The following is a 19,112-nucleotide window of genomic DNA, read 5'->3' as shown; positions in this document are numbered from 1 at the left end:
TTCAATTTAATTTATATGATCGTTTTTACAACTAATAGCAGGCGTCTTCTCTGCCCTACAAAATTTATGCATGTCAAATCGGAACCTTCGCTGATAGTTCATAAACAATCCAGTGCCACTTTTACCACGAGAGGTGGTACAATTTTCATTTCAGTATAGTATACTTTGCTTATAAATTGGAACAATTAATTTTGAAAATATTTTAATTAATATCTAAACAGATGTGATGTGATTTTAATGTTTTCAGTAATGGAATCTAATGATATTTTATCATAATAATCACTTAAAGTTTTTTCTTTTTTATTTCCAAAAATTATAAAATTAAATTAAATTAAAATTAATCAAATTAAAGCTTTAAAAAATATAAAATTTAAATAAAAAACTTTTTGTTATCATTTATTGTTTGAACTGTAAATTGTTAATTTAATAACAATATTTGAATACAAATCAACTGTATAAATAAGAGAAATGAAATAATTATTATTTCATATTTTTTAAATATATATAAATTAGGTATACTTGTATCATATCGTTAATAGTTATTATTTTTTTATATTTAATTTGTATTTTTTTTTTGCTGTAATATTAATTAGTTTGATATATCAATATATCAATATATAAACAATTTATTGAGTAATGTGAAAACTCAAAATTTTAAGTAAGTAAATTAAACATTATTCAGAAACTTCAAAAACTATTTACAAAATATATTTTTGGTAACGTAAGCAATATTTTTAAAAGTGATATTCATAAATAATAATTTTTAATTAATTTTAATTTTAATTTTTTTTAATAATAGTCAGAGTATAACAATACTTTCTTGAACATGTGATAATTATTAATCAATAATTCTTGATAAACTTTTTCATTATTACATGCGTGATTAATACTTTGTTCAGACACATCTCATTCTATGTTCAAACACACCTTAATTTCGCAAAAATCCTAATTTCATCTTTATTTCAGCAAAATGAAATTTTTATTTTCTTTACAAAATTCAGTTTTAAGGTCATAACGAAATTAAGGAAATTTGGCTGTCAGAACATGATTTAAAATAAATTTCTCATAGCTATATCAAAATTGAAAAGAATCCCTTACATTTTGTACTTAACTAAATTTACACTTTCCAACACTTCAAATACAAAATATAAAAGCTAGCTTTGGGTATGCAACTAATTCTCATACCCAATTGAAGGTGTTTGAAAGAGATAGATCTCTATACATATAAACAATAGTGGCGAAACACTACGCTTTTTTAAGACATTACACCGTGAATATAGAAATCGGTGACGTGTGGCGAGTTTTGTTTTGAGAAGTTAAATTAAATCATTTATAAGATGTTTAATATTCAAACTCATATGGTAAGATAATATAAAATGCAACTTCAACAATATAGAAATTTTCAGAAGTGATCATTTTAAAATTTTTTCAAACAAGACTTAAATGACTGCGATGTGTAGCACTTACCTATAGATTTAAAAAAAATGTATTATTTTTAAATATTCAAGGATTATGAAGGTCAGCACAAGGCGGAAAAACTATCACGATTCATTATAGCACTTTTTGGCATTGTTGGTCTGATTTGGGGTGGTATAATTCAACAATTTTCACAAACCGTTTATATACTTGGAGCCGGCTTCTTACTTGCTTCATTGGTAATTAAGGCTGTTAATAACAGATATAGAATAATAAATATCAAAATCATAACTGTATTTATTTTAGGTAACTATACCACCATGGCCAATGTATAGAAGGCGTCCATTAAATTGGCAAAAACCTCGTCCGGAACCCAGTGTACAAGTCAACGATGGTGAAGAAGTCAAGAAAAAGAAAAAGTGAAATCCACACATTCCGAATTTAAATAGTAAAAATAAATCATCAAGCAAGAGCGAACTTAGTAATTTCTACCTTTACAAATAAATGAGTGACTATAGAAAAACTACCGATTACTATTAATTAACATTGAAGACCTTTATAATCATAACTGTTTTATATAATTTTATTCCTTTAAATTTAATCTTTATTTAGGACAAATTTAATATATATTATTTTCTATACATATATTGTATAATTATATATAAATCTAAACGCTCAAATAAATTTTATTTTAAAAAAACCAAGCCGCAAAGTTCTTTGCAACATAACTCGCATCACAATGGAAAACCTTTCTTACTTAATTGCTAGTTCAATAATGAATATCCATAGTTTATATATAGTTAATCTCAATCCATTTGATCATCAGAAAGTTCTAAAAATTGTGTGCAGACATCTCGACTGCATTCGCCTTTATGGTTGAATATAAATTTAAAATAATGACCATCTGCACATATTGCTTTAAAATCCAAAGAAAATAAATAGATCAGCATCCGAACATATATTGCTTATAAAAAATCGTCTAAATTTACCTATGACAGAATTAGAGTCAGTACCGAAAGCACAAATGCAAGGAGGCCCCTGTGGTATAGAAAACTTGACAAAACTCCATTGACTCGAAAAGTACTTGGGTATTAAGGATGATTCCTTTGGCTTATTATCCTCCAAATTAAAAACATGAATAGTTCCATGGTCAGAAGATACAACCAACATAGTCGATGGATGGTTAAAATTAATACAGTAAATATTTGCCTAAGTGCAAAATAAGTAACTTGTCTGATATAAAAATCAATATATTTCGTTTTATACCTGATTGCTGCCTCTTCTTAATTCACATACTTTTTTTCCATTCTCTGTGTCAAAAATTCGTATTAAAGTCCCTTTTTCACTGGCCGTTGCTAAGCGCGTTCCTTGCAAATTGAAAGTTAATTGACTAATTGCAGCTTCATGGGCTATAAGTTCCAGAGGTGCTCGTTCTGTATTTCCCAAATCAACAATCTGAAGTCCAAAATAAATAATATCATACAAATAATTTGAAAAGCAAATATAATACCTGAACGTGACCGGTACGTCTGCCGGGGAATGCAAGCAAACTTTTATTGCTGTGTGGACTCAAAACACAAAGACCATTTGGATTAGCACTTGTTTCAAAAACATGTAATTGTTGCGGTGATTGTGTAAATGTAAACACTTTAATTACACCCTCCAATATAACAACTATACGATCTCGCCTTAATCGTACAGATTTTACGGGCTGATTAAAATCTAAACTTATAGCTGGTGCCTTCTTCAAATCGTCCCATACAATAACCTTATTAGGTGGATACAAGGGACGTATGCCACCACCAACCAATGCCAAATAATTACACCTAAACAACATCTCGACATGGCTAAGACCGCCTTCAGGAAAATATTGTCGTTCTTTTTCCTTTAAAGGGTCGCAATTATAAACACGAAATCCAGTAGAAGTACCACAAGCAAAACAGCCTAGTGATTAATTATAAATATAAAATGAGATGTAGAATCAAATTTAATAATATATATCATCTTCATATGTGCGTATATTTAAATATATATTTCAGCACATTTGCAAAATGCACACATGTACATACCTTGATCTTGATTAAATCCAGCATACAGCAATCCATTGCCGTATGCATTTTTTTCCACTAAATTCATATTTGTTTTGTTTTTGGAGAAACGCAAATTCGACTTCTTTCTCACTTCACTGCCGAGAACAAACAAAATGCCTGGTTTTACAAAATTAAATGGACAGCAACGATTTAGTGCACTAAAATTAATGCATGTAATTCCAAGAAAATTATTTTCCTTTAGTATAAAAATTAATCTCTTGTTTTCCTCATTCAGGTAAAATGTTAGTTCATTTGTTTTTGCTAGATGCATAAGATGCAGGGATGTATTTAGTAGTACAAATTTTGCAAAATTGATATGGGTTGCCAAAATAGAATCTAGGACTGTAAGCCAACAAGGATGTGTCACATATGTAACAATGAATAATATTTAATTAAGTTAATCACAAAAGTTAGCTATTTAGATAAGTACGAATTGTACAATAGTATTTAATTGTATAATAAACGATATAGGGAGATATATTGATCCATTTTTTTTTATATTATTAAATTATTATTTCATTAACTTTCGTCAACCTTGCATATTACATACGAGACTTAAAGTATAAAAAATAACGTTACTTTCTAGTTTTTGCTTACTTACTGAACTGGCTTCTCAATTGATCTCTCTTGCATTTCAAGTCCCGAATGAACAGCACGCGTGTTTGAGTCTTAAACTCACATCTTCTTAGTGATTTTTTAAGTTATATTTTCTTAATTTGCATTGAATTCAAAATTTTAATTTTTTAAATAACGTATAAATTTAACTTTAAAATAAATACAAAAACTATTGTATTATTCATTTCCCAAACAATATTTTTCTACCGTATTTTTCTACCACTCTCGAATAACGTGGTACCTATTGTAAATGTGTGTGTGTAGAAGTGGTGTAGAGAAGTTGAGTTTCACTTCAAAGTTGCTTTCCTGCTGTGCGTTGTTGGTAGTTGGCTTATACATTTTCATGGCTTTTTACATCTTAATTATAATAATTTAAATAAAAAATATACAACGAATATAATTGCTATACTTGTTCAAAGGTTTTTTAATGAGATTTTGTTAAAATGCTGCGTTTTTTAAGTCGTCGCAAAGAAAATGTGAGAGGTGGAACTGGAGCTGGTGGCGCTCAGTATTTGGCAAACAAGAACAAAATAGATTGTCGCGTAATTTTACTAGATTCTACAGATCTGTCTATTGAACTATCGGTACAAAACATAAAATCAACACATATTTTTTATAAGAAACTTTAAAATTTATAAAATACTCAATTTACAGAAAAAAGCAATGGGCAGTTTTTTGTACGAACAAGTGTTTTACGCCTTGGACATTATAGAAAAAGATTACTTTGGCTTACAATTCACAGATGCAAATCACGTGAAACATTGGCTTGATCCAACAAAGCCCATTAAGAAGCAAGTTAAAAGTATGTTAATTGCATTATTAAAAAAAAAACAGTACTAATATTAAATAATTACATTAGTTGGTCCGCCCTACACATTTCGTTTAAAAGTAAAGTTCTATTCATCGGAACCGAATACATTGCGAGAAGAATTGACACGTTACTTATTTTTTCTGCAATTAAAGCAAGATTTATTGGAAGGCCGACTGGATTGTCCAGATGATAAATCCTCTGAATTGTGCGCACTAGCTTTGCAATGTAAGTGTAGTTTTCAGATTGTATGTGAATGTATGTATGTGGGTGACATTGACGAATTTTTATTTTTTATAGCTGAACTTGGTGACTATGACGAACATACTCATAGTGCTGCTACAGTGTCAGAATTTCGTTTCGTTCCGGATCAAACGGAAGAGTTGGAAATAGCAATTTTGGAAGAATACAAAACCTGCCGGGGTTTAACTCCAGCTCAAGCTGAAACTGCATATCTAAATAAGGCTAAGTGGTTGGACATGTACGGGGTGGATATGCATACTGTTTTGGTAATATTTTTCATATTTGCTGCTTAAAAATATTTTAATATAAACATTTTTAGGGTAAGGATGGCTGTGAATACCATTTGGGGCTAACACCAACTGGAATTTTAGTATTTGAACGTGATCAAAAAATTGGACTTTTCTTTTGGCCTAAAATTAGTAAATTAGATTTTAAAAAGAAAAAGCTAACACTTATTGTTATTGAGGACGACGATGAAGGCCGAGAACAAGAGCACACTTTTGTGTTTCGTTTGTATAATGAGAAGGCTTGCAAACATTTATGGAAATGTGCTGTTGAGCATCACACTTTCTTCCGTTTACGTGCACCTGTTAAGGGTCCCTCAGCGCGTCAAAACTTCTTTAGAATGGGTTCACGATTTCGTTATTCGGGTCGTACTGAATTTCAAACAACACAGCAGAGTAGAGCACGTCGTACTGTGCAATTTGAACGAAGACCTTCGCAACGTTTTGCCAGTCGACAATCACATTTGCTTCGAGAAAGACAACGAGCCACACAAGAGCCTACACCATTACCACCAGCAGCAGCAACACCTGTTAGAGGTGAGATTGAAATTTAAGTGTATAGTGTTATAGTAATTTGAATTAAATTTCGTTACAGCTGCTCCAACGCCGGTGATAAATGTTGTTGCAGCTACTCCAGTTGCGCAAAATAATACTCCACAGGTAGTATCCACGGAGGATACTTTATGTGCCGATTCAATTAATTCCGGTTCACAAACAAATACGTGCGCTTCTTTGGGACGTAATTCAATTAAATCATATTCAAGTGCTGAAGAACCTGGTTACAGCAAAATCGGGTCATTCGGTAAAGCAGGACTGACTGTAAAGTAAGTTAAGAAAATATTAAATATCATGTTGCCAAGCTTACTTTTTTATTTTTTAAGATTGGAACCCGAATGTTTGGGCGCTAGCAATGCAACAAATCAATGTTCACCTAACATAATAAAAACTTTTGAGGAAACAAATCCATTTAAAAACAATGCAACCCATCATGGTTCATTTGGAAAATCGTCCATTAGCTCAGGACTAAGGTAAAAATGTTTGTAATAGAAATGTATTATTTATTATCAGGAAATCTACATTAATTAACAAAATTCTGTGCATTGCTTTAAGAATGAATTCTGTTTTTATTGCCAAGCAATTATTATAACACTTAAAAGTCGAGCTAACCGTCAATATGACAAAAATAACACCTAAAGAAGTGTATTAGTAAATATAAGTAATGGCTTCATAACTGCTGATTTTGTATTTGTAAATATCAAGTGTAGTTCATTAAATGTTTTTAGTATGTATTGTTTATTTGTTGTTAATAATTTTTATTTAGTAATTGTCAGTACTAATTTTTAAATATTTCACTGTATAGCATTAAGAGTGGCTTATCGGATAAAGATAAAGAGCTAGATTCATTACTTAAATCCATTGTTAAAGATCCATCCCCATCAATATTAGCGACTGAAGCTATTAATGACGCTAACAGTATCAGGTAGAGTACAAAAGAATCCTACGTTATCTAAAATTCCTTGTTGATTTGTTTCTTATGTTTATTCAATGTAAAATACAATATTTAACGAATTGAATATTTCTAACAATAGATTAACTATAAACAAAACCTTTGATATGGAGCATAACACGGAAACCTTAAAGCGACTATCAAATGCTGAAAAACCTAATAACCAAGTTAAATTGGCTAATGTTGGCGGTGGAATTTTGCCTCCTGGGCATATAAAGTGCAACATATTAAAAGGTAAATATTTATTAAAAGGTAAATATCCGCTAAAACTATATATAACCGTAACTTATTATATCTTTTAGCACGCGTTGAAGAGGAACTTGGTGCCAACTCGAATGCTAAGCTCACCAATCAAATGTTTGTGCCTGCTGCCACTTCGGTTAATAATAACAATAGCATATCCAATGTACATCATAACGATGGACCAGATTCACTAAATGCAACTTACATATCTGTGGTAAGTGATTGATGTATATCATGTGTAAAACTATCTGATTACTTACATTGATTTGTTTTTATTGTTTCTGTATTTATCGCTTGTTTTTACATGTCCCACTTATTACTTGTTTTTGTTTTGTTAATGTATTAATAATGACATAAATCGTATACACATATATGCACATATGGTTAAAGGGTGGTGACAAACTTACACTTAGCATAATCGAACAAAAGCCTACAACAACTGTTAGCAACAGTTTATTTAGTGGCGCTAAAAACAACAGCAGTACGGCCTCTTCGCCCACATCGCCATTTGCAAATGCCACATTCATATCTGACTTCAATGCACATACTAACAACCTTGCACCAATATCACGTTTTAACAACACATCCATACATACAAGCCTACCTGTCGAAATTTCGAATCCAACATTAACCGTTAACGCTCCCAACTTATCCACTGCAAAATTAAACATTCCTGCAAATGATAACTCGGTCACAATGCATTCTGCAAATAGTACATCATCCACTTCACCCTCATATACCAGCAGCAGTACACCCAGTTCAGTGACCTCAACGACTTCGCCAGCTGAAATGTTGATCAATGAGATTTTCATCAACAATATCATCAATAACAATAATTCACAAAGGCAAAACGAAGAGAAACGCTCTGAAGAAGCCGATTCTATACGCTCAACACCGTCAGCCGGCACAATTCTGTTCTCCACCTTGAACGAACAGGAACGCCAACAAAAGCAATTGGATCAGCAAAAGGAACAAAAAATTATCCTTAATGAAACGAACGATAAAAATCGCGAAAAAAAGGTTTGTTTTTATGTTTCCATTTTTTGTTGCTTCATAATTGTTTCGTTCTTTGTTTATTCGATTTTATGTCTTCCGATTTGGTATTATAATTTAATTAGTATTAATTTATATTTTGTTTATCCCTCTTTTTGTGGTTTTACGTATAAATAATAAAAACTTGTACATAAATCTGATATTCACATGTATATACGGATCATTCTCGCCAATAGCTGAACCAAGCCAGCGTCTGCTGGAGATACTTTGTATTGTAATAAATTGTTTAAAAATTTATTTTTCATACGTAATTGTTCAATTAATTATGCTAAGTTTATTTTAAAAATATAAACTTAATAATAAAAGAGATATCTAACACTTTGAATATGAGCAAGTTCATAGCCAGAAATTTAGTCTTGGGGATTTTCAGATAATTCTAGTAGTTGAAAAAATATAATCTTTTATAACAGTCCTGTTAAAACAATAATTAATGTACATATGTATATATATATAGTCTTTTGATTCATATCGCAATGGAGTACTTGAGGGACTGAAACCATCTGGCTACCTGCCTGTAGCCTATATATATATGGTCTGGATGGAATTCTATCAAGAAATAAAAAATCAAAATTAAGCTGAGTAGTATTCCGCACAGAATACTAACAATCCTAAAAACAAGAATCCATGTAGGTCGAGTGCTACAAATAGAACCTGATGTGGTATATATATATGATATGATATTTAAATTTTAAAGTTATTTCAGATGTGAAAAATATTCTTTATACTAATATAATCGTTTTTAAGCTAGGGAAATATCTTTTATTGTACATAATATATATTTAGAATAACTCACAGATTGTTTTTCAATTTTATATCGATTGTTGACTTCAAAAATATGAAGATGCATGAAAAGCAGAGATGTGTTCTCCATGTTTTCATTATCTTATAATTGATTTTATTTCTTTTCACAGTTATCTAATCACAAGACTCACATTCCGGCCAACAATGACATGGTTTCACCTTGGTTAGTTTCCTCCGAAGTCGTTACTGCGCCGAAAGGCAAGGAACCGACAATAATACGAAAATCGGTAATTACAACACAGTTGTAATTATTCCATGATTTGAAGATTTTAATTATATACGCGTAGTTTAATAGACATAAGCAATTTTATACAATATACATTATAGTACGAATGATTATGATGATTATTATTTATATATTTAAAATTTATATGTTAACAACTTTTATATTCAAAAACAAAAAGTATAACATTTACATAGCATTTGAAATGATGATAGATTGTAACTTGTGCCTTATGAACTCATTTACATTGATTTATAATGTCTAATAAATAGTAAATGATATAATTAAAATGTAAACTTATATAGCCTTATAGAATTTCTGGGTCTTCCAGATTATGAAGCAGCTAAATCAAAATAATAAACATAAATATAACAGCTACTTTTTCGTAGCTCTAAAATTTTATTAAAGACTAATAAAAGCAGTTCATACACTGCATTTTGTATGAAAATGTTTATATATATATAAAAATATATATTTACAAATAATCAGATGATACAATTATAAACATTTTACTTTACATATAGTTGGTAATTTTAAAAAAAATTTATTTTTTGCATAATACTTTAAATATTCCTACGGACAAAACTGCCTTTAGAAATAGAAAAAAAATTGTAAACTGTTTGGTGGCTTAAACAAAATATATAAGAAAAATATAGAAGAAGAAAGTTACTATATTTACGGTTAATAGAATATATCGAATAGAAATTGATTTCAACGCACTCAAGTGTTTATTTTGTGTGACTCTTATATAAATTCTGTCATATTACGAACATGATTATGCATAATACTTTATTTCTTAAAATAAATTATTATGAATGACATTATTCAAATTTTTAAATTAGAAAGTAATGCGACATCTGAACTTCTCTTAACTAAGCTAAAATCCAAAAAGATAGAGACCTGAACCATTAGCGGCAAATGTATATATCACCAAAAAACAACAATCCTCAATCAAATATCTAAAATGTTCTTATTACCCAATCGTCTAACATTATTCTTATATATACTATAATAATAATCATATAATAAAATTTTAATAAAAATAGTTTCTATTAAATATAATAGTCACTTTCATCTTAAAAATGATGTTAAATTACAACTTATAAAATTTTAATTTAAATTATTTTATTTGCAATAGATAGTTTGCATCTTCACCTTATCCGATTAACTGACTAGCTAACTCTTGTAATACAGAAAACAACATCGTTGTTATTGCCAATTTGTTGTTTTTTACTTTAAACATAATTTGTATATTCGCAATGTTGCTCACTGCTTTCTTGTGCTACTCATGTGGCCATTAGCTCAATTCATTGGTATCCATTAAATATTGAAAATGAATAAAGATAAAGTCGAAGAAAGCAAAAAAAAATTAAAAGAAAATATCAAATAATAGTGCCGAGTGTCTTGTAAATTTGTATAGAAAAGTTCTGTACAAACATCTTCAATGTTGAAAATGTTAAGTATTAAGCCATCAAACAGTTTATAATTTTAAATAAAAATTAATCTTTTTATATCCATTAAAATTGATCTTCGAGCTTCTTAAAGCAATTCCATATATTATAATATAGTAAACATTCTTTAGTTTAAGGTGTACTTAAAGAACTTAAAAATGAGAATAATGTATATTTTCAATGTTCCATGATTTTAGAAAAAAGTAGTAAAAATTAAAACCCTTCTATGACTTACTTGTGCTCAATAAAATAGTTTTAAATTGAAATTGAAATTTTTTATATATAAGTGCTTTAGTTAATAAATAAAACATCTATTATTTTAATGTACCTACAACTATATTAACGACGAGAATACAAAAAAGTAACTGGAAATTTGTAATAATGGGACCACATGTAATATTCCCTTCTAAGTATTATTTTTTATCATATATCCTAAGATATTTTATCTGTTTTTTGAATGACATATATTATATATAATATATACAGCAAATAAATTTTTAAAATTGTAAATACTGAATTTTAATAATAGAAGGGGGAGTCTTGCTATTTTAGGGTGGTTTGTATAAGTAAAAAAGTAAGGAGTTTCTTTAAACTACACAATTTTCTTGATTTAAGTGGATAATGAGGAACTTGCTTCTATAATAATTTATTATTTATTCATTTATTCCCGTTGATATGTAAATGAATACTAATATCAATAGATATCTGATAGGATCCAGTTTTACGTACGACACATTAAAATGTTAATCTGAAAGCTGGGTCTATAGTTTGTTGCTTAAGAATAATGAAATCCTGTAATTATGGGAGCAATATAATGATTACTCATTATGCAGAGAACTTAAGTTTTATTTAGATTATGGTACACGTATGACTTTAAAATAAAAGGTTATTGACTTCTGTACAAATATTTATATGATTATCAATGTGAGTAGGCAAGCACATTAAAAGTAGGCAGTTTGAACATATGAGGCAACATTAGCAGCCGCTTCGATACTTAGATTATAATAACGGGTTTACTCCTGTATTTCAGATTCACGCGAAAAAATAAAAGAAGCATTGGAAGATTACTATAAAAATCTATGCCGTAAGATTTCACTAAGTAAATCCTTGCTTTTAAGTAATATGTATTATATAGGTCCTATAAAATCCGTAAAAAGCAATATTCCTGTTGTCACCATTCTGATCACAAGTGTTAATGTGTGACCTTAAGTGAAGAAAGAAAGGAGAAAGTTAATTATAAGACTAAGACGATATTGTACAATACCTATATATAGACTACATTTGGTTATATGTCTAAGCTAGAACTATTTCGTCCCTACTGTAAACAAATATGGGGTGTCGGCAGTGTTCAAATATTCTGTTTTTATGTTGGTGTGTGAGCTCTGTTTCAGTGTTACGGTAACACATATGGAGTTCACTTTGTTGTCGTATAATCTCTAACAGCCTTACATGTACTCACTGGATTTCGGAGATGTATTCATATTTGCAAAAATTTTTTATCGCATCTTAATTTATGACGTTCATAATAGTGAATAAAACACTGTAAAGTACTTTAAAAGGACATTTATTGTATATATTTTGAAAAAGTTTCTTATTCTTCATATTTTAGGATATCTTTTCTTTGGCATTATAATTCTAGGATAAAATTAATAAAAATATTAATTTTAAAAAATAATAAAATAATTTTAATTAAGTTTGAGTTCTTTATGGTTTTGTTATTAAATAAATTTTAAATATAATTTCTTATTAAAAAAAAGTGTATAAATAATAATTAAAGTTATAATAGTAAAATAGTAGTGGTACAACATAGCACTTGAATATTTGGCAGGCTGATGATGCACTGAATGCATTTCATGCTTAGAAGCACTTGCGGTGGACAATGCCTGGACCGGATTCGTCGTATTCTTGTTTTGAAATCCACATTTGCTGGAAGGTAGAGAGGGAAGCCAAGATAGAGCCGCCGATCCATACTGAGTATTTACGTTCTGGTGGAGCAATGATCTTAATTTTAATGGTTGATGGAGCCAAGGCAGTGATTTCCTTTTGCATACGATCAGCAATACCTGGGTACATGGTGGTGCCACCAGACATAACAATGTTGGCATACAAATCCTTACGGATATCGACATCGCACTTCATAATTGAGTTGTATACTGTTTCGTGAATACCACAAGATTCCATACCCAAGAAGGATGGTTGGAAGAGTGATTCAGGGCAGCGGAAACGTTCGTTACCGATGGTGATAACTTGACCATCAGGAAGTTCATATGATTTTTCCAAAGAGGTTGATGCAGCAGCAGTTGCCATTTCCTGTTCAAAGTCCAAAGCAACATAGCACAATTTTTCCTTAATATCACGAACAATTTCACGTTCAGCTGTGGTTGTGAAGGAATAACCACGTTCAGTCAAGATCTTCATGAGGTAGTCAGTTAAATCACGACCAGCCAAATCCAAACGGAGAATAGCGTGAGGTAAAGCATAACCTTCATAAATGGGCACTGTGTGGGAAACACCATCACCTGAATCCAATACAATACCAGTGGTACGACCAGAGGCGTACAATGAGAGCACAGCCTGAATAGCTACATACATGGCTGGTGTGTTGAAAGTTTCAAACATAATTTGTGTCATCTTTTCACGATTAGCCTTTGGATTCAATGGGGCCTCAGTTAAAAGCACTGGATGCTCTTCTGGGGCGACACGCAATTCGTTGTAGAAAGTGTGATGCCAGATTTTCTCCATATCATCCCAGTTGGTGATAATACCATGTTCAATTGGATATTTCAAAGTGAGAATACCACGTTTGCTTTGGGCTTCATCACCGACATAGGAATCCTTTTGACCCATACCAACCATGACACCTTGATGGCGGGGACGACCAACAATTGAGGGGAAGACAGCACGTGGTGCATCATCACCAGCGAAACCAGCCTTGCACATGCCGGAACCATTGTCAACGACTAAAGCAGCAACCTCATCATCACACATTTTGGTTTTTTTGTGTTTTTACTGCAACAAAAGAGAATGAAAATTTAATTAATACATTTTATTAATTAGGAGAGAGAAAAAATTTAAAAAAGGTAGGAGAAGTAGAATTGAAAATATAGCCACCGTGAGAAATTATTGAGTGGGCTGGTGTAAACGCTCTGTGCACCTGGAAACTATCCAAATAGTGGTTTTGGCGCCATTTCATACTATGTGGGTGTGCATGACATAACATTAGCAATATTAACAGAAAATATTATGCAGATGTTTGAATCGTAAACAAAACATTATTATGAAGATCTTTGAAGATGATGATTTTATGTGCAATTCTATGCTTTTTGGCGAATTATTTACATAACAGCATCAAACCCCATTTAATAGACTATAGTGTTTTAATTTAACTTTTCATAGAGCAAACATGTCGGAGACTATCTCGGCCATAGGATCTTCATTGTTAATTATTTTCTATATGAAAACTAATTCGTGCTTATGGATTTAGACTAAGCTTATTTTAATATATGAATATAATGTATGAAACTGAATATGTCTATTATAGTCATTAATGATATAATATCAGTCAGTTATCATATATGTAAAGCTATTTTAACTGAACAATTTTTTTGGATACAAAATTGAAAATACTTGTTGAAAAGCTGAAGCACATTCTTCGAAATTTTACTGGATTGTATTATAGATACTAAAAATATATATACCATATTGTGTTCACACGTATATTGTATAATTTTATATCCATGCATTTGGATCTGTTTTTCATCTCTCATATTCAGAATTTCATTTGCTCTGTTTAAAAAGCAGAGCTAAATGGGTGAATGTCTATATTTGTAATTCTGCTGAACAGTATATTCCATTTAGCATTTCTAAAAATAATTGTTTCCATATACAGTTTATGTATGTATTATAAGACACAGAAGACCAAGAAAGCATTTGAAAAATCAACAAAAAAAATTATTTAAATTTTAAAATTGAAAGGTTTGGAACTCAAATATTCTTAGAGTTTTTATATTAAGACTCCATATTAAATTAGTTAATCATTTTTTATCAGAACAAAAATACACTTCTTTAATAAAATTTATTGCTTTTAATCCACAAAAAGTTCAAGATCTCAAAATTGTAATTCTGTTCTTTTAAATAAAATAAAGTTTTGTGTTTCACATCCAATTGTATTTATTAAGGATATAATTTTAACACAGATTTGTTGAGAGTTTACTAACCGTTTATCGTTCAAAACAAAATATCACAATATTAATCAACACTTTCCACTTTCGCTATAGAACTGCGAGTGCTAGCTGGATGTCCGTGTTCTAATATTTATACCTGCGGTAGGAATTTAGTTCTTGAACACCTCCGAAACTTTAAAAATTACCAACACATATATGAAAAATATTCATATATTAGTCTAGTGATGGTATGTAATGTAAGCATAAGTTGTGCATCTTATGAGGGGGCCGAATTCTCATCTCTTCACTCTATGAAATTAGTCGAAATTATAATACAGTCAATTTCTTAAGATGCACTAGTGATCCATTATATATGCTACACAGCAGTATGATATTTACAAAAAATGAAGAGAGAATGTTACTTCTACCATTTCGAAAACAAAGTTACAATAGTTATATAATAAAACCAATATTAGCATAAGAACCTTTAATTGAATTAATACTGAGAGTAGTTAAATGCTTTCAAAGTACAACAGTTATACGGCAACCAAATTCAGGTTTAATGAATTAATTTCAATTCAATTATAAACCAGCTTTTATTGCAAGCAAAAAGCTGTTGAAAAATTTTGCAACCAAACCTACATGTGAACCCATTTATGATAAGCAGAGTTTCGTTGGGTAATACATAAGAAAATGACGGATTCACATACAAAATGTGACTTCTCAATCACCACTAGTTAACTATCTGATCTTAAAAATAAAACCTATAAGTTTTGTTAAGTCCATTATTTCTAACGCCAAATAGAAATAATGGACAAATAGAAATAACATAACAAATGGAAAAAACCATTCAAATACCGAGGCAAATCTAAAATATAAAAAATATGTCAGAAAAGAGTTAACACTCTATTTTGTTTAACAATAATTTTATCATTATGTTAGATAATATTGTTTGATAAGTATAGAAACAATTAAATTGAGTGCTCCCGTTAGAGACTTTTGAAATATTGAACACTTATTATCTCACTTTTCGCCTCTATCCGGACAAACTGTTAACTACTCAAAAGATTTTTGTGTAAAGGAATTGGTAGTATTAGGTACAGTGGACCGAATAAGAAGACTGACAATATTAGGAAAGTGCTGGTTGAAGAGGTGAGCTAGAACCCCATACTTATACAAGTTGAAATACATTTTATATTCGGGCCTGCCATAATTACATATAATAATAATAAATAAATATAATTTCTGTAAAAATAATATAAAATAACACAATTTTAATCGCCTGTTTAATAGACGTCCTGCACTGTGTAGCGCTTCATATCTGAAGAATATCATTCATGTGTATACAAACTTCTCTTGCACTCGAGATGAAAAATAGGCACACCACAAAAATATGATTTGAAAGGAGAATATTTATTTATCCATTTTCCAAATAAAAAGAAGAAAAAAGAAAATTGTGCTCTTCAATTTTGTGTTGGTATTGCTTTGAGAGAAATGATTTTATAATTGTTTTTTCTACTTGTTTTTGTTTTTTTTTGTATTTATCATCCAAAAGACCATACCATCCCATACATGGATGGATGAAAAATTTCACATCATGTATGAAAAAAGTTTGAAAATATATATATATAAAATAAAAATTAGAATAAACAAATTATTTCATTTAATAGAATTTTGTTCTTATTTATCAGTTAAAAGAAAATTAAAATAAAAATATTCAATTAGTATTTTTTCTTTTATTTGCAAACTTGTTGCGTCAATTTGAACATTTCTAATTCTATATTGTAAAAAAAACATATATTGTTACACACATATTCATATATTGAAATACATACATTATTTAGTCAGTTGCAATTTTATATTGCATGTCATAATTACCAACAGATTTAGTTTCTGCTGCCGCACCTGAATTGGTATTGTTCAAATGTTGTTTTTTTTACAAATATATTTTTAAAGAAAAATATATAATCTAACAGTTATACGATCAGAACTTGAATCGGTTGATGAATATCAGAATATCAGAATATCAAATGCCTTGACTTTCGTTAAAAATGTATATAGCCAGCTCTGTTGTATAAGAGATTTAAAGTTCAAGTAATATGTTGTATTAATTGAAGTGTGTCGTAAAATTCTAATAGTGTTATATATCCTAAAACACTAAACTTAAACTATTGCACTATTGAGTTGTCTTGAACTATATGTCACGCAGAAGGATGCTGTTGCAGTATAATTTACTAATTCTATTACGATTAGTTTATGGTTGTTACAGGTATTATTAAAATCCACTAAGGTTTCTTAGCCCATTGTGTTGCCATATAAATCTAGTGGGGCGTAAACAATTTAAACTTTATATATCAAGTAATAACACAAATTTAACGCAACCATCCATTTACATATCATGCAATCATAATATAGATGAAAGACATTCGTCATTGTAATTCAAATTCGAAATCCACTGCTAATACTTAAGTAATCAATTTTACATATTTTAATTAATATTTTAGTTAGAAAACAGAATACTATCCCAACCAATACTTCAAACCTTTATATCGCAAGACATCAGCAGCGTAGCCAGAGATAAAGCAAGAGACAGATCCTCTCTGTCTCTGGATTACTGGAATTTAAACGAATTTTCATCTCAATGAAGGCTCATAATTTCTCAAAATTTGTTTTATAGATAACCTATGAATATTTAATACAAGAAAAATAGTTATACGAAGATTGACTTTTAACCTCTTGATTTTGACTTTGCATAAAAAACCTGCCATCTTTTTCAGGACATGCTTGTGATGTTAGCTCAACAGTGTTTCTGATGTAACCAGAAGGTATTGACAGTTTTACTTATAGTTACTATGAAAATGTTCATAGATGTAATTAACAGAATTATTCTACGCTTTACGAAATTTAAGTACTCTATGAATAAACTGGCAGCGGTTGTTAGAGGATCGCGTCTTATATCCTGTTATACCCTGCGACTCAATTATACATTATAACTTAACTTCATGTGTTGCAATATTAACTACATACGTACTACACCCAGGTTCAATTCATTTTTCCATTCCTTATTCTATCATATATTTCAATTTCCTTTAAACATTTATATAAACCAAAACGAAAAAGAGATTTTGAATATACATAATACGACTCATTTAAATCTTCTACCATAATCCATGAACTACAACCTTTGTTCAAGCTAAATTTCTTTTACTAAAAAATCTGACATAACAGCGCTACGACGAGTCTATTTTATATGAATGTAACACAAGTGATAGTGTTCGTTTTAGAAACGCATCTCCATGGATCTCGCGATGATGGACACTGAGAAGGCAGTGAAAAATTGTGTCTGAGTATCTACATTCTGGTTGTGGTAAATCGCTTCTGTTAGGGTACATATATGGTGAAAATTCATTTCAAAAAGGTGCCACAACAAATCATGCAAAGAAAAAGCATCAACCAAACTTTTCCTTTTTCTCGAAAGAAGAAAAATATTTAAAATGACTCATAAAATCAAAAAAAAAATTAGTGATTCAAAGAAACTATGGGACAAACATTTTCAAAGCATTGAAAATGTTTTATAAATTTGATTTAAAAATATTTTTATTTTTAAACAAAAAGATGTCAAAAATTTTTATCATTTCATTATATTTTTAATGATGCTAAAAAGTGCAGTGCCTGCTCCTATACCTCACAGCGAGCAGCGCAAAAATGCTCGGTGTTTAGAAAAAGCACAATGCAAATTTTTTAGTGGTACGAGCAGCAAACAACGCACCTTTTAAGGATGCATTCACCTTTCGTCATGTAACTTTTTATAAATCTTGTACTGCAAATATTAGCACATCAAATACGGATACTCGTACAATGAATCTGTATAATCTGTACAATCTGTACAATCTGAACAATCTGTATAATCTGTACGATCCGTACGAGCGAATATTAATGAGTGCTCAAAAAATGAAAACAAAATTATGATGTGTTGATGTTGCTGTTGCTGTTGCTGTTGATATTGTATTTGGGAGAAATATTGTTGCTGTACGTTGCCTTTAGATTTGCTGTAATTATTTTTAATTTATTTAATGTGCCAAAAATATTAAAAATATACAAACAATTTTGAGCGATGAGCTGGGCTGAGATACGAGTAACGTGAAATATTGTATGTTTTTCATACTCGTATGAAAATAATAATTTTATAAATAAATTTTTTTGTGCGAGCTGCTA

General features: G+C 29.9%; 4 protein-coding genes across 6 annotated transcripts; 2 read left to right on the top strand and 2 right to left on the bottom strand.

The window, feature by feature from the left end:
- Positions 1-1,232: 1,232 nt before the first annotated feature.
- On the top strand, positions 1,233-2,114 carry LOC119678169 (signal peptidase complex subunit 1). Its single transcript, XM_038089865.1, has 3 exons — positions 1,233-1,361; positions 1,509-1,655; positions 1,723-2,114. The coding sequence occupies exons 1-3, from the start codon at positions 1,338-1,340 to the stop codon at positions 1,837-1,839; spliced, it is 288 nt and encodes a 95-aa protein (XP_037945793.1). The 5' UTR covers positions 1,233-1,337; the 3' UTR covers positions 1,840-2,114.
- An 89-nt stretch (positions 2,115-2,203) lies between these two features.
- On the bottom strand, positions 2,204-3,766 carry LOC119678168 (WD repeat domain phosphoinositide-interacting protein 3). The gene is made up of 5 exons (XM_038089864.1): positions 3,486-3,766; positions 2,927-3,360; positions 2,683-2,871; positions 2,406-2,625; positions 2,204-2,332 (listed from the first exon to the last, which is right to left on the bottom strand). Exons 1-5 carry the CDS (start codon positions 3,550-3,552, stop codon positions 2,223-2,225), a joined length of 1,020 nt encoding a protein of 339 aa, XP_037945792.1. The 5' UTR covers positions 3,553-3,766; the 3' UTR covers positions 2,204-2,222.
- Positions 3,767-4,347: 581 nt separating this feature from the next.
- On the top strand, positions 4,348-9,420 carry LOC119678166 (band 4.1-like protein 5). Of its 3 annotated transcripts, XM_038089859.1 has the most exons (12): positions 4,349-4,705; positions 4,776-4,923; positions 4,981-5,157; positions 5,230-5,438; positions 5,492-5,993; positions 6,052-6,280; positions 6,338-6,484; positions 6,817-6,936; positions 7,046-7,197; positions 7,266-7,420; positions 7,597-8,226; positions 9,171-9,419. In XM_038089859.1, the coding sequence occupies exons 1-12, from the start codon at positions 4,565-4,567 to the stop codon at positions 9,306-9,308; spliced, it is 2,748 nt and encodes a 915-aa protein (XP_037945787.1). In that variant the 5' UTR covers positions 4,349-4,564; the 3' UTR covers positions 9,309-9,419. The 3 variants fall into 3 exon arrangements, with proteins under 3 accessions (XP_037945789.1, XP_037945787.1, XP_037945790.1); XM_038089861.1 differs by lacking the exon at positions 6,817-6,936 and having other exon boundaries at positions 4,348-4,705; positions 9,171-9,420; XM_038089862.1 differs by lacking the exon at positions 7,597-8,226 and having other exon boundaries at positions 4,354-4,705; positions 9,171-9,418.
- A 3,062-nt stretch (positions 9,421-12,482) lies between these two features.
- Positions 12,483-15,047, bottom strand: LOC119678167 (actin-87E). The gene is made up of 2 exons (XM_038089863.1): positions 14,952-15,047; positions 12,483-13,743 (listed from the first exon to the last, which is right to left on the bottom strand). Exon 2 carries the CDS (start codon positions 13,720-13,722, stop codon positions 12,592-12,594), a length of 1,131 nt encoding a protein of 376 aa, XP_037945791.1. The 5' UTR covers positions 13,723-13,743; positions 14,952-15,047; the 3' UTR covers positions 12,483-12,591.
- Between the last annotated feature and the right edge of the window lie 4,065 nt (positions 15,048-19,112).

The sequence above is a fragment of the Teleopsis dalmanni genome, chromosome 2 (genome assembly GCF_002237135.1).
Source record: "Teleopsis dalmanni isolate 2A chromosome 2, ASM223713v2, whole genome shotgun sequence".
Lineage (NCBI taxonomy): Eukaryota > Metazoa > Arthropoda > Insecta > Diptera > Diopsidae > Teleopsis > Teleopsis dalmanni.
This window is presented reverse-complemented; position numbering and strand designations above follow the sequence as displayed.